General features: G+C 34.4%; 4 protein-coding genes across 8 annotated transcripts; 3 read left to right on the top strand and 1 right to left on the bottom strand.

The window, feature by feature from the left end:
* Positions 1-702: 702 nt before the first annotated feature.
* On the bottom strand, positions 703-3,750 carry LOC111317603 (Thioredoxin superfamily protein). Of its 5 annotated transcripts, none has more exons than XR_016334613.1 (8): positions 3,566-3,750; positions 3,306-3,437; positions 3,016-3,135; positions 2,849-2,927; positions 2,301-2,391; positions 1,366-1,480; positions 1,128-1,257; positions 703-1,042 (listed from the first exon to the last, which is right to left on the bottom strand). XR_016334613.1 is itself a non-coding variant. In XM_089756249.1 (7 exons), exons 2-7 carry the CDS (start codon positions 3,359-3,361, stop codon positions 965-967), a joined length of 483 nt encoding a protein of 160 aa, XP_089612375.1. In that variant the 5' UTR covers positions 3,362-3,437; positions 3,566-3,750; the 3' UTR covers positions 703-964. The 5 variants fall into 5 exon arrangements, 2 of the variants coding, with proteins under 2 accessions (XP_089612375.1, XP_089612384.1); XR_016334612.1 differs by having other exon boundaries at positions 1,128-1,213; positions 1,370-1,480; XR_016334617.1 differs by having other exon boundaries at positions 2,305-2,391.
* Positions 3,751-6,861: 3,111 nt separating this feature from the next.
* Positions 6,862-8,357, top strand: LOC111317752 (transcription factor MYB106-like). The gene is made up of 3 exons (XM_022920160.2): positions 6,862-6,997; positions 7,112-7,241; positions 7,452-8,357. The coding sequence occupies exons 1-3, from the start codon at positions 6,862-6,864 to the stop codon at positions 8,158-8,160; spliced, it is 975 nt and encodes a 324-aa protein (XP_022775895.1). The 3' UTR covers positions 8,161-8,357.
* A 1,200-nt stretch (positions 8,358-9,557) lies between these two features.
* On the top strand, positions 9,558-10,951 carry LOC111318318 (uncharacterized). The gene is made up of 3 exons (XM_022921089.2): positions 9,558-9,856; positions 9,967-10,040; positions 10,701-10,951. The coding sequence occupies exons 1-3, from the start codon at positions 9,593-9,595 to the stop codon at positions 10,786-10,788; spliced, it is 426 nt and encodes a 141-aa protein (XP_022776824.1). The 5' UTR covers positions 9,558-9,592; the 3' UTR covers positions 10,789-10,951.
* Positions 10,952-12,224: 1,273 nt separating this feature from the next.
* Positions 12,225-13,015, top strand: LOC111318319 (uncharacterized). The gene has a single exon (XM_089756236.1). It carries the CDS (start codon positions 12,381-12,383, stop codon positions 12,840-12,842), a length of 462 nt encoding a protein of 153 aa, XP_089612362.1. The 5' UTR covers positions 12,225-12,380; the 3' UTR covers positions 12,843-13,015.
* The last annotated feature ends 385 nt before the right edge of the window (positions 13,016-13,400 follow it).

Raw genomic sequence — 13,400 nt, 5'->3', positions numbered from 1 at the left:
CAATTACTCCCAAATCATAACATATTTATGAGCATTTCCACTCGATCCCTAATAATATTAATCGTAACATTCAAAAATACATATTTATAAATACTTTTTTTCTTAACCCCAAAAGATATTTATAATTCTAGTAAATTTACCATTAAGTAAACTTCGATCATCAAACAATACATTTAATGAATCCAAAAATATAACTCGAAAATATCTTTTATCAAACTATTTTTGAGATCGGAGTCAATATTTTCAATATTTTCAACTTTCAAAACGAAACACTATAAATCTTATAAATATAAGCATATACCCACATGGGCACTAAAAAAACTCAAAAAATTATTAACCAAATAAAAAAATTAATTGCCAAATAACTTTTTATGAAAAGCAATTCTTAGTAAACATTATTAAAATTTAAGTAAAAAAAAACCCCAACAAAATCTTATATGGTGATTTAGTATTTAATAAGCGAAACTTTATCTTGAAACCTTCATAGGAGGTTTTGAATCCTTGACTGTGGAGTTAAGAGTCTGAGAGTAACCGCATGACTAAATGCAAGATTCATATTATTGGTCTTGAGTGATAAAACATAATCTTTAACCACATTTTCTTTAATTCATTATTTTAATTAATCATCTCTTGAAAGAGCAATTATATGATGTTGCTAGCATTAGTTTCGTAGGTAATTTTAGAGCATATAGAAAAAGGAAATTAGAGCTGCAAAGGAAGTTACAGTAATTTTTCTGAGTTTTGATCATAATGACCAACTTTAAACACGCAATGGTTGAGTTTCAATTATTTTATGCTAAAAACAAGGCTTTTCGCCACGCCACCATATAGAGGTGGTACAAGAGACGGAGAGGGAAAAAACAGCACCCACGGTTGGATGTCGTTCACCACAAAGTAAGCAACAAACAAACCATTTCAGTTCTTAAGCAAGAAAAGAGAAAAGGTAAGAAATCTAGCCAAATCTTTACTTTGGATCTAATGTCTGTATCCCATGGCGCTTGAAGAATTCTCTAAATCCATAAGCACTGAGATCATAATTGAACTGGATAAAGTAGAAGAAAACAGATAAGAATATCAGCAAATGCACAAAAGAAAAAAAAAAAAAAACTGCTAGATCATTGAGTTACCCTTATTGTCATGAAACCAAGTGACTGACATATGAAATTAACAATGCTTATGCATAACCTATTTGACATAGGGAATGCCCATGAGCCTACTATACGAAAAGCACTATATAAGAATCTCAGCTTGCAGTATCTATACGTATATATAAACAGAAGACATATCAGAAATTTTGCCTAAACTGTGTTTGCAGAGGGAAATATATTGGTGCAAAGCTAAAAATGTAAGAACAGCTGAAGGCACCTTCAATGCTATTAAATTGATAACAAATTTTCAGGGGAAAAGGCTCCAAAACTCACAGGTAGAACTTTTACAGAATATCTTGTAATATTCGGATCAGCAACCCTCCCTTCGTTGGCTGCCTGAAACAGAATTTCACATTAAATACTAACTCAGTAAACTTGCCATCATACATGGCAACATTTCAACATCAATATCTCAATCACATTTTGTTCAATAGCCACAAGATTGAATTAACAGATTTGGAATTTCACATTTGCTTTAATTTGGAAGTTAGAAGAATGATGAGACCACTAAAGAAAGCTCACTGAAAAAACAACTTCCCATACTGACTCTATTGTTGTCACTAAAATCATATAGCAGTCCCTTTGCCTTCTTTCTTTTGTGTTATTTCCCTCATCACCACACTCCCAAGTTTATACTTCATTTCTCTCACAACAATATAACCAAAAAGAGAACATGTAGGAGCGTTCATTCAGTAACTCACAGTTAATCTGTTTCTTATCTTTCCATTTTTTGCTATATTTAATTTTAACTGATAAGTTATTTGTATTGATCGTCATCCGCAAGGCTGCAAACCTAGCACATGAGATTTTCATGCAAAACCTCCACAAGCAATGACGTTTTTGAGGACCAAACCACAATGATTTGAGTAACGTGCTCTGATTCTACAAAGGTCTACTAGTTATAAGTAGTCATAGCTGAATCAATAGTACCAAATTAGTAGAAAGTGCAGACAGTTATTATTCTTGAGAAAGTTATCATAATTTTAGAAACTGTTATACTTATGCATGTTATAGAAAACTCATGCCAGCCCCAAGCCACTGCCAAGTTGTCGTTAATCTTGGTATTCTGCTACCAGATAATGACAAATTATGCAACGGATCAAAGCAAGGCAATAGCAGTAGAAGGATAAAATAGAAATAAAGATAAGTCACATGCTTGTTCTGGACTATGAAATATTTCAATGAATGGATAGTCCTGTTTCTGCCGCGTTATACAAAACCCTGGGTATTTTGGGCACTCAACCTGGAAAAGAAAATTAGAAGTTATTAGATTGTGAGGGTAAGAAAAGAATAGAGAAACTAAATAACAGTAAGTTAGCACAAATTCTGTCGCCACATCATAGATGCAATGACAAAAATGTGGATTGTTATATGGTGCAATGGTAGGTTTGGTACAAAAAAAGATCTTTGGACTTGGGCTAGATGACGGGACGTAACCATTTCCCATTCCATATACCCTATCGCCCTTCCCCAAGGATTGAATCCAAGTCTCCAAGTTGATAGTAGCAGTTAGGATATCCTCTTGCGGTTGAACAAGAGTTTGTAGTAAAAACAGCCACTTTATGCTTAAAATGCTAAAATTACAAGCATACACTCATGCTAACTGACATCCACTCTAGGACCATGCTTTGATTAGACTATAATAATGTAATGAGCAATGACCCTTTCATTTAGACACTATCAGAAGAAAAAAAATTTACACGCATAAATTTAACATTTGGATAAAACTCAGCAGCAGCTTCCTCCAGCACTCTATCAAGATGCATTGTGTAGTTCCCCCTGCATTATTAAAACAAAGGCATAAAGGGTCAGATAGAATTCAGGGAATATACAGGTGGAAAAGGGAGGGATTTCAATTTCAAGTGACCTGATAGTGAATGCAACAACAACCGGGTGGCCTTGATGAAGGAGCTGGACAAATTCACGCTCGGATGTAAAATGAATAACCCGTGATGGCCCTAGATCTTTTGGATAACCAGTATAATACCTTGAATTTTAACAAGTAAAAGAGGTGAACAGAAATACTCAATCAAACAACATTCTTATCAATACAATACATGATTAAAAGTTGATAAAAATAAAAATAAAAGTGTTACTGAAAGTAATATAACTGCATTATTATCTACAACAGTTAAGATAAATGAATAATGGTCTTACTTGCAAGTTGAACGGAGATGAGTAATCATTCTATCAAAAAACGATTGCTCCTCCATTTTTAAACAGCAGAGTCAGTTTGAATCAATAACCCAAGTCTTAAATCATTCCCAAAGATGTATTTTTGGCATAGTCCTGTCAAAAGCAGGTGGTATAAAGTGTTAAAAAGAGAGCAAATTTCACAAAATCAATAAGTTTCAATTGCTTCAAACAAGAACAGAAAAAAAAATATAATATGCAGGACGATGAAAATGGAAAAGTACCTAAATTGTCAGTGCAAGACCAGAGAGATATGATCTAGCGAAGAAGAATACAAGAAAACAAACCAGGGTGTGGAGACTGGAGAGGGAGGCAATGGAGGGATTGAAAGGGAACGAAGAAAGGGTTAACTCGGCTGGGTTTGGTTTGGGCTATTTGAAATAGTAACAAATATTGAAACAGCCAACATGGGCTGTTCAGACAGGGCTGGTACCACCATCTGCTCTGGGCCAGCATATATCTGGGCTACACCACATGTATACTCCTGTTGGCCCTATAACTCATCTATAAAACACCAAAAAAAGAATTTAGCCTAAAGACTCTTTATTGGTTTTTATTCCGTTTCCTAACTGTGATGGTTATTGATCAGGTCTCAAAAGGAAAAGGCATCGGGGGATGCTGAAACCATTTAATTTTCTCTTGGTGCAACATTGGGGAAAAGATTTTAACTTTTTAATCCCCAACTTAAGCTTTTCCAAACCTATCCTGGAGAAAGAACATGTGTGGATGCATGTGTGTTCGACGCAGAAGGACTTTACTGCTAATTAATAGTGATAATTATGAATCAAAAACCTTGTGTTTGAAGTTAAGTCATATTAAAATTTGAAGGCAAGAGGAATTTAAAATTATCCTTTTTTTTTTTTGAAAAATTGTTGGTTTGCTGCAAATTACGGTTCGAAAAAATCTTTGATGATTGATCTGCGACTGCAAGGTTCAGAGGCTGTGGGCTGTGAGCTAATTGTGTGTGAAAATCGATGGGGAAGGAAGGAAGCGGAGGCCGGAGAACTTGATCAGAAGAGGCCGAGAGGGGAGGATTTGGCACTATTGCACAGTACAAGTGATTCAATCAAAGACTTTAATGCTTTTCATTGTAGCCGTTAACTATTACATATCAGAATATTTTGTAGTTTGTACTATTTCCTCAAAAATTCACAGAGAGATATGTCTTGTTGTTCACATTTATTGGTTCTCAATGAGAGCATTTAGTTCTTTAGGTTTTTAGATTACCCTAACCTAATCCTCAATTTAACAGTTGAAATTTATTACAATGGCACGGTCACGGGCCAAAATGTTCAATCTCTTGGGGCCACATATAAATGTGGTTTTTTTTTTTTAATTTTCCTTAGTAAATTCAAATATTAATGATAGTCTGACATAAATAATGAAATAAAATATGATCATATTTTATTTTACTTAAATCAATTTTAAAAAAAATTCAAAAGTTAATAAGTTGCTTTAATCTCTAAACTAATGCAATGTGTAAGTTTTAAAAAGTTTCATTGATTGCATTCAAAATTAGTATTGATAAAAGATTGCTAATGAGATTTGAATTTAAATATTTCAAAAGAGCGAGTTTAATCAATTAAACAAATTAATCCAATATATTATAGAACATAAACATTCTATTCTAAATTTACTTTAAATAATTACGACAAAGGGTGATATATTGCATTCAATAGCGCATGGGCCAATTTGCTGTGGAATGACGTAAGACCTCTGATAAATCTAGCAGAAACATTTAGTAAGGCTCTGATCAGAAGCGTGGCGTGAGATACTGGGAATTGGGCCTTGTCACTGCTTTGATATCAGTGAATGATTCTGTTGCAGCCGCTGTCCTAGATATTGTTATGGCCTTCTGAGTACAATCCAATTGGTCTCCACCTAAAGAGAACCAATGCTAACTGATGCCCTTTGAGACCTTGATGGCGATACATATCGATGTTGATATTTGATAGTAGCGTGGCACAAAATTGAATGAACTTACTTTCTATTGGTTGTAAAGTGAAAGCTTTTATGCCATTTCCACCGAACAAAATCTCACCAAACCCTAATTATATCGAAACTTTTTGGGTGGAAAAGATCTGGATAACTCTAAACTTAAACATCCAAATTACGATTAAGTGAACAAGAGATACTTAATTCGAAAATTACAAAATATTAAAAATTTAATTGATCACTTTAAAGATTCAAAAGAAAGTGTCGGCCATATGAATAGAGGCTGCTGGATAATTACAACTTTGAGGATAATAAAATTTCAACAACTGACATGGACAACTTTAATTCTTTTACCTAGAGATAGATTTGAATCTGACTATATCTGATTATCCTTTTACGCAGAGGCGAAGTAAGATAAAAGATAAAAAGGTAATCAAACAGTGAAGTTAATAAAAAAAAAAAAATAGGATCGATTCTGAGGTTAGATGGATTAAGTTATTACACTACAATGGTGTAAAAAAATTTAGAGAGCGCCATGACCAGACCTATCCCTTTGGATTCGCCTCTACTTTTAAGCAATTGTAGTACTGGTAGTTGTGATAGTTATGGTATATATAGACAATTAAATTTAGGCCTGCATGCCTCTCTATGGGAACCCTTGTTTTCGTTGTTTGATGAAAGAAATTCACGACCCAGAGGGCCAGAACTGCAGTACTTAGAAATTAATAAGCAGAATTGCAGTACTTAGAAATTAATAAGAACTGTTTTATTAATAACAAGTCAGAAGGGATAAAATGTAAACCCAAATTAGTCCAACCATGTCAATGTGTCACGTGCTTTGGTCTTAAGTCTAGAATGCATGCATGCACTTGTAATAATGTTAGTTTTGGTTTGTGAAAATTTAATTTGGTGGTGGGGGATGTGTGATGTCTTTCGTGTGCATGTTGAAATCCAAACACTTAAACTTTTCGGTAATATAGCAATGGCAAATATCATTGATGGATATTCTTTTCACCGTCAATTTAAGTAGCAAAGGATTAAATATTGTTGAGCAATTTTTACCCTAATATTGGGATATGCAAGGTAAAGAGGACTGTCCTTTCAAGACTTTGGACCCCTCACTTCTGAGGCTTCCTAATTAATGTATTAATTAATGTCTAAGATTATATTTGTTGGATTGTCTCACTTTTCAAGCCTACTGATTAATGTAATGAATAAGTTTATAAATTTTACATATTATTATTAGTGATTTAGATGATGTCATAATATTAATGAGAATTTTTTTAAAAATTTTAAGTTTTTATGTATTTATTTTAAAAGTTAATAAAAAATTATGTTTAATTATGAAAAAATATCATTTTATTCACATGTGATAGTATATAAATTAAATTTTGTACCCCTAGAATCTAGATGCATGGATCTACATGATAATGCTGAATCAACTTTCACGTTCACTTGTCCCCCACCTCTAACAATTATCTTTCCAGACTCTCCTGTATTTCTTTCGGCAGTATATATACTTGCTTATGCATCAATAAAATAAAACACTTATTTGTAGTTTGCTAAGCATAATTATTGGCTACAAATGGCACGGTCGACTGGTTGCTCCAAGAATACGCTGTTGAAGAAAGGGCCATGGACTCCAGATGAAGACCAGAAGCTCTTGGCTTATATAGAGGAACATGGCTTTGGGAACTGGCGTACCTTGCCTGAAAAAGCCGGTGATGATTCTCAATTTCTTTATATATATATATGAAGATATCATGATTGAACTCCGTGCCTTAAAAAAGCTTTTTCTTATTCATTTTTGCATTGTGGTGTACTGTAAATTAAAGGGCTTCAAAGATGTGGGAAGAGCTGCAGACTGAGGTGGAACAATTACCTGAGGCCTGATGTCAAGAGGGGAAAGTTCAGTTTACATGAAGAACAAACCATCATTCGACTCCATGCTTTTCTTGGAAACAGGTGAAAAACAAACTAAATTTAGGTTTATTACTCCATTTTTTTTTCGATATTTGAAGACGTGAGGATTTGAATATCATCGCTCCATTGGCCCAAAAAAAACCCACGACTGTAAATTTAGGTTGAAGAAGCATGTACTACAAGATAGGAAATGCATGCATTCAATTCTTTCCTCTTGTCTGATTATTTCTAACAATTTACCAATTTGTCTAGGTGGTCTACCATAGCAGCTCACTTACCTAAGCGAACTGACAATGAGATTAAAAACTACTGGAACACACATATTAAGAAACGGTTTACCAAGATGGGGATTGATCCCACCACCCATAAGCCCAAATCAAACCTGCTCAGTTCCACCGGTCGAAACACTCGCACACTCAGCCACATGGCTCAATGGGAGAGGGCTCGGCTCGAAGCAGAAGCCAGACTGGTCAGAGAGTCAAAAAAACTAGTGTCAACACAAAATAATAAGCCAAGCTTGTCAGCTAGAGTAGTGAAAAGTAGCAAAGCCACAGCTTCATCGACTAGATCACCGTGCCTCGACGTACTTAAAGCATGGCAAAGCGTAGTTGCAGGCATGTTCGCTATCTCCACTAACAATCTTGAGCCTCCACCGTCAACATTCGTGAACAACTCGATCCCCATCGTGGTCGGATGCCACGAAAGCTCAGCAAACGAGCTTGATCTAGCAAGGACTGGTTCAGTTACATGCATCGGAGGATTTGCTCAAGACGAGTTAATGTTGGACGACGACAGATCAAATTACCAAGTACCAGAATTAAATGAAAGGTTTGATTACTCGATGTCTTTGCATGATACGACATATCATTGGACTGCTGCAACAGGAAACATCGTAGAAGATTTTTCGGATATCTCGGTGCATGATTTTGATTACCCGATCCAACAGGGGGATATCCATTGAAAAGAAATCAAACATTTATTAGGGAATGTATAGAAGAAAAATGGCTGAATAGTTTTGGGAGTGGGAAGTGTAACGGGAGATCGATGTTGGAAAAGTAAATAAAATATTGTAAGATAATAAGGTATTAGGGTTTGAGCCATGAATCATTATGCTGTTTGTCTATTTCTATTTTATTTTTTCTAACTTAATTGTATCAAAGTAGAAAACTATTTGGAAGAGCATATTCTTGTTTTAACCAAGATAAATGTTAATATCAAAATAAACTAAAGTAATGTTTGATGCATAAGATTAAATATAAACTAGGATAATAATTATCTTATATTATATTTTATTTGTATCTAAAAAGAGGGATAATGATTATAAGGAGGATTAATATCTTTTTGACATAAGATTATTTAATTCTCCTTAAGTTGAGAGAATTATTTTTAATCCATAAGATTAAATTTATATGTCCAATTATACATTTAAAAATTATATCAATAATTTAAATTATCTAAGTTTTGAGAAAAGATGATTTTGACAAATAAATAAATTATCTTATTATAATTTTTACATACATTAAACACAAAATATGATTATATTATTTAATCTAATCCTATTTATAATATCATCTTATTCTATCATATCATAATCTAATGTACTAAACATGATCTAATAGCATATTCTTGTTTTAACCAAGATAAATGTTAATATCAAAATAAACTAAGTAGTTACAATAGTAAAAGTTAGTGAAAATTTATTTAATTCGATCTTTTTTTATAAAAGAAGTCATAGATTTGAGATAACAAATACATAAATATTAAAATTTGAATCTCATACCTGATAAATGCATTATATTTTAAATATAATTGTATGAATTAAACGCTATGATCATTTAACTTGAGTTATTTAATTGAAAATATATTGATGAAAATTTTCATTTGCATCAAATAAATGGCATGGTCAAGGTGAATGAGAATGAGCATTCCAACTTACTAATTACTATTTTATTCAAGCAAAATTAACAAATGTAGATCTTCTACATCAAAAAATCTTGTATAATTATAAAAAAGATCATTGATTCATTTAAACATAGAAAAATTATTATATTAAAGAATACTGAAGTAGATTATCATAACAAAAGATGTGGCTCAAAAAAGGTTAAACCATCAGCTCGACATCATGCTAGGAGGACACTTAATCTTAAGTATCGGCTATTTCATGTATATTTTTTTGCATAAAAAAAAAAGAAAAAAAATATAATGTTGACCAAAGAAATAAGAAATAAAAAACACTGGAATGAAGCCCAAATTCATATAAAATCTTCCGAAGCCCAACCCAAATAGAATTTGTCTCATTAACAACGGCGTCGTTTTAATGAAAACTCCTTCCAGTCTCTTTTAAACGGAGGATACCTAGACGTAGTTGGCTCCCCGCTACTTTCCATCCAAAAATGGCGTCGAGACTGGCGATTCTAAAACGCACCACCGCAGACTCTGGTTCATTCTTGGGGCTGAGGAGATGGCTCCATGCTTCAGCACTCCCTCCGCCGTTGGATGCTTCCATCGGTCAGCCCACAGTATCACAACCGTTTGTTTTGCCCGAGTCTGATCAAATCCCAGACAGCAATAGTAACAACAACATCGTATTCGGGTTTGGCTTCCTAAGTTTCCCCTTTGGAGGATCCATGGAGCTCATGGCTGTCCCAAAGAAGAAAGTAAGGATTTTTTTGTAGTTTTATATATTCATTCAGTTATATATGGTCTTACAACACAAAGGTTTTTCAAGTGGAAAAGTTTATATTTTAAACTTTTCTTTATTTTGTAGGTGAGTCGCCATAAGAGAGGCATAAGAAATGGACCCAGGGCTTTGAAACCTGTTCCGGTGATTATTAGATGCAAGTAAGTGTTTTTGATTCATCAATTTTTGTTTCATATTTGTCTTGGTAATTGCTTGAATTAGTAGTGAACATTGTTAGGTTTAGTTGTTGTTATTATTATTTGTTTTCTTCAAACTGATGAGAGCTTTGTGTTTCCAATGGTTCTATAGCAGTAGATGTTCATCATTTTTGTAACAATGTTCAATTTTTGCATGTGAGGGACATTCTTGCTACATTTGTTCTATGCTTTAGAAACCTTGGTGTAATAAACCTTGTAGTGAATTTAGGACTTGCTTCTTAAAGCCTGTTAAATGGTTTGTAGCAGGCTATCAGCTTAGAGTGGGAAAAAAAATTTAGCTATCCTTAATAGGAATGGCAAAGCGCTGATTATTAGAGCTTTGGCATCCGAATGTTTTATTTCACTCTTCTTCCTCCCATATGCACATTGACATGGATTACATATGTACAAATGCCGGGAATGCATGATAAGAAAATGATAATGCAAGGTCAAAACCTGTAAATCTCTTTAAAACTGAACAAAGGGATGGAATTGATTGGAATATTCGGACAGGACTTTTCTTATGCTATAAAACATGTGCCCTTCATGACCTTCCTACAAGCAAATAAATTGTCATAGGTAAAATCAACATATTTGTAATTACAATCCATTGCTTTATTGCAGGAGCTGTGGTCGTGTTAAGTTGCCACACTTCTTCTGTTGCAGTGGAGATCGGGGACAGACTAGCGAGCATGGTGATTCATCCAGTTAAGCATGTTGTGTCTTCTGTTGGTGGACTAACAGAGATAAATAAGTAGTTTTTCATTTTTGTAAGTAAAACTTCGTATGGATGTCATTTATCCAAATTTTCTTGTTGAAACCTAGATTGTTCTAAGATTGATCCTTATCAATTAATATATTTTGCTTTGTGACTATGTTAACGGTGCATCTGGTGCTGTTGACAGATTCAATCATAAAGTAAGGTAGAAAGCTTCTTTACAAATTAAGCACCTAGATTGATGCAAGATAACTGAAAAATGATAATATAGCTAGTTCATTTCATGGAATTACATGACAAGATTGTGTTCTTCATCTACTACAAAGGCTTTCTATTTCTCCTAACCATACAAGGTTGTGTCCTTTCATGGAAAATTGTGTTGTAAGAATGGAGTAATAATAATCGGAGACAGGCTGAAAATTACTTGTATTTTTAGAGGCCATCCTTGTTCATTTTTCATCAGTTTAGTCAGGTTAGTCAATGAACACTTGAACAATGTTGGAAAGTACCGAACATTCAAATCAGTTCTCCTTCCTCTCATTATCGATGATGATGTCTCAAATAAGGGATTAAGCACCTTCAGGATCTCCAACCAGAGAATTTTAGAACCAGGTAAGGCAAATCGAAATCCAATTATTGGAAGGCAATCTTGCAGCGGTAAGAATCTTCAGAAGTCTACAGCAACTGGATTTAGAACATGTTGCACATAACAGATTCAAAAATGTAGGTAATGCTGATGTAAAAAAGCATTGGCTGACTTGAAGAAAAGCATCTACTGTATAGGTAGCTATGGTTGGTCGCTAATGGCTTTTACCCACCAAAATCACAGCATCAGCTTAACTTCAGATTGGTTAGCTTTTAGTAAAATTATGTATCATGAGCAACTTAAGGTCATGAATGAAGAGGAACATAATTGTATCTTTTAGTAAAATAAAAAGATTACCGAAGACCTTTAACTATGAGGCGTTTGCTCTAATTCCAGGACACACACAAAACATAAATGGTTGATGTCATAAAACCAACATAATTCTCGTATAATCGCCAATAGAGGTTAGTGTAAGTGATTAAAGTTTAAGGTTTGGATGCAAGGTACCTATTAAAGCTTAGGATCTGAATGCAAAGCACCTAGGTTCGAACCCTCACGATGCTCTATTAATAGACAATCTATAAATCCCAAAAATTCCCATGAAAAAAAAATCCCTAAATTTCCTTGTGGGTGGCGGCAGTTTTCCCTGGCTTTGAAGACTCCTTAATTGTCGTATAATAATAAGATAGGGGGGAGATGACAATGGTCTAAGTTAAGCCCGAAATGGTTTGGGTCCGACCGCCCAATTACAAATAGAAAAGTCCGTTTTTGTTAAGAAGAGGGCCCAATTACAAATAGAATAGTCCTTTTTTGTTAAGAAAAGGGAAATAAAATAACACTCCCAGAAAAAGGAACAAATATCCCGCAGGGTTTTAGGAGGTTTTAAGCTGCCGTTGGCATCTTCCCTTCAACAACAAACCCTTAGCGTTAGCGATTCACACAACTCTAACTCGCGCTCTAACTCACCAATTCCATACGATTCAAACTCATCGAACCTACCATGTCGTCTCTAAACCCTGAACCCACCGATCCCCAAACCCCAACAAACCCTCCAGTTTCGTCCTTTACCGAAATCCCAAACCCGGTTGACCATGATCAACCCAACCGCGAGTCTTCGAATTCAGGAGGAGGAGAAGAAGTAGAAGGAGGGGAAGGAGAAGAGGAAGAAGGAGAGTGTGGGTTTTGCTTGTTCATGAAAGCGGGTGGTTGCAAAGAAAGCTTTGTAGCTTGGGAAACGTGCGTGGATGAAGCCGAGAAGAAAGGGGACGATATTGCCATAAAATGTATGGAAGCAACTGCGGCTTTGAAGAAGTGCATGGAGGCTCACGCCGATTACTATGAGCCGATACTAAAAGCAGAGAAGGCTGCCCATGAAGAAGCCATTAGGGAGTTAGAAAAAGAAAAGGCCGCTAAAGATTCTGAGGAAAATTTGGAACCCAAGGAGGATTCGAAGAAAAATTGAGGTTGTTGCTTTTTTTTGGTAGATATAATTGTTGTTTTAAATTATAAATTGGGCCAATTTGATCACAACGGAGGGTACTCCTTTGGGTACTGATTTATTTTTTTATTAAAGGATGTTGAAATTGAGGAAAAGTTAAAATCACCAGAAATGAAAAATAATTTGACTTTGATTTATCTTTGCTTGTTGTATTTTAGACTTGTTGGTTGATTTATGTGATTTAGTAACTTTGAAATTTTCTATGTTGCAAATGATCTTTGAGGTTTGCTGTGATTAGTCGCTGGTTGGTTCTAGTTTTGCACCGAGAATTGTTTTAAAGAACAATCTTTCTTCATGCACTGGGTAGTGAATAATCCTTTCATAGTTTTTGAAGAACACTTTTTATTTCATTCTTCAGTTACTTGAAAATAGTTAATGAATCTGAATTTGATCACCTTTCAAGAACTGAATTGAATGGAGAGGTTTTTTGAGAGTTTTCCGAGAATTGGTGCTACGCAAATCTCCAGCTATGCTGAGATTTGTCTTGTTTATTCAAATGCAATCTAATTCAAGTTAGCTTAC

The sequence above is a fragment of the Durio zibethinus genome, chromosome 2 (genome assembly GCF_047325235.1).
Source record: "Durio zibethinus cultivar Kanyao isolate XHJ-2024 chromosome 2, ASM4732523v1, whole genome shotgun sequence".
In the NCBI taxonomy this organism is placed as follows: domain Eukaryota; kingdom Viridiplantae; phylum Streptophyta; class Magnoliopsida; order Malvales; family Malvaceae; genus Durio; species Durio zibethinus.
This window is presented reverse-complemented; position numbering and strand designations above follow the sequence as displayed.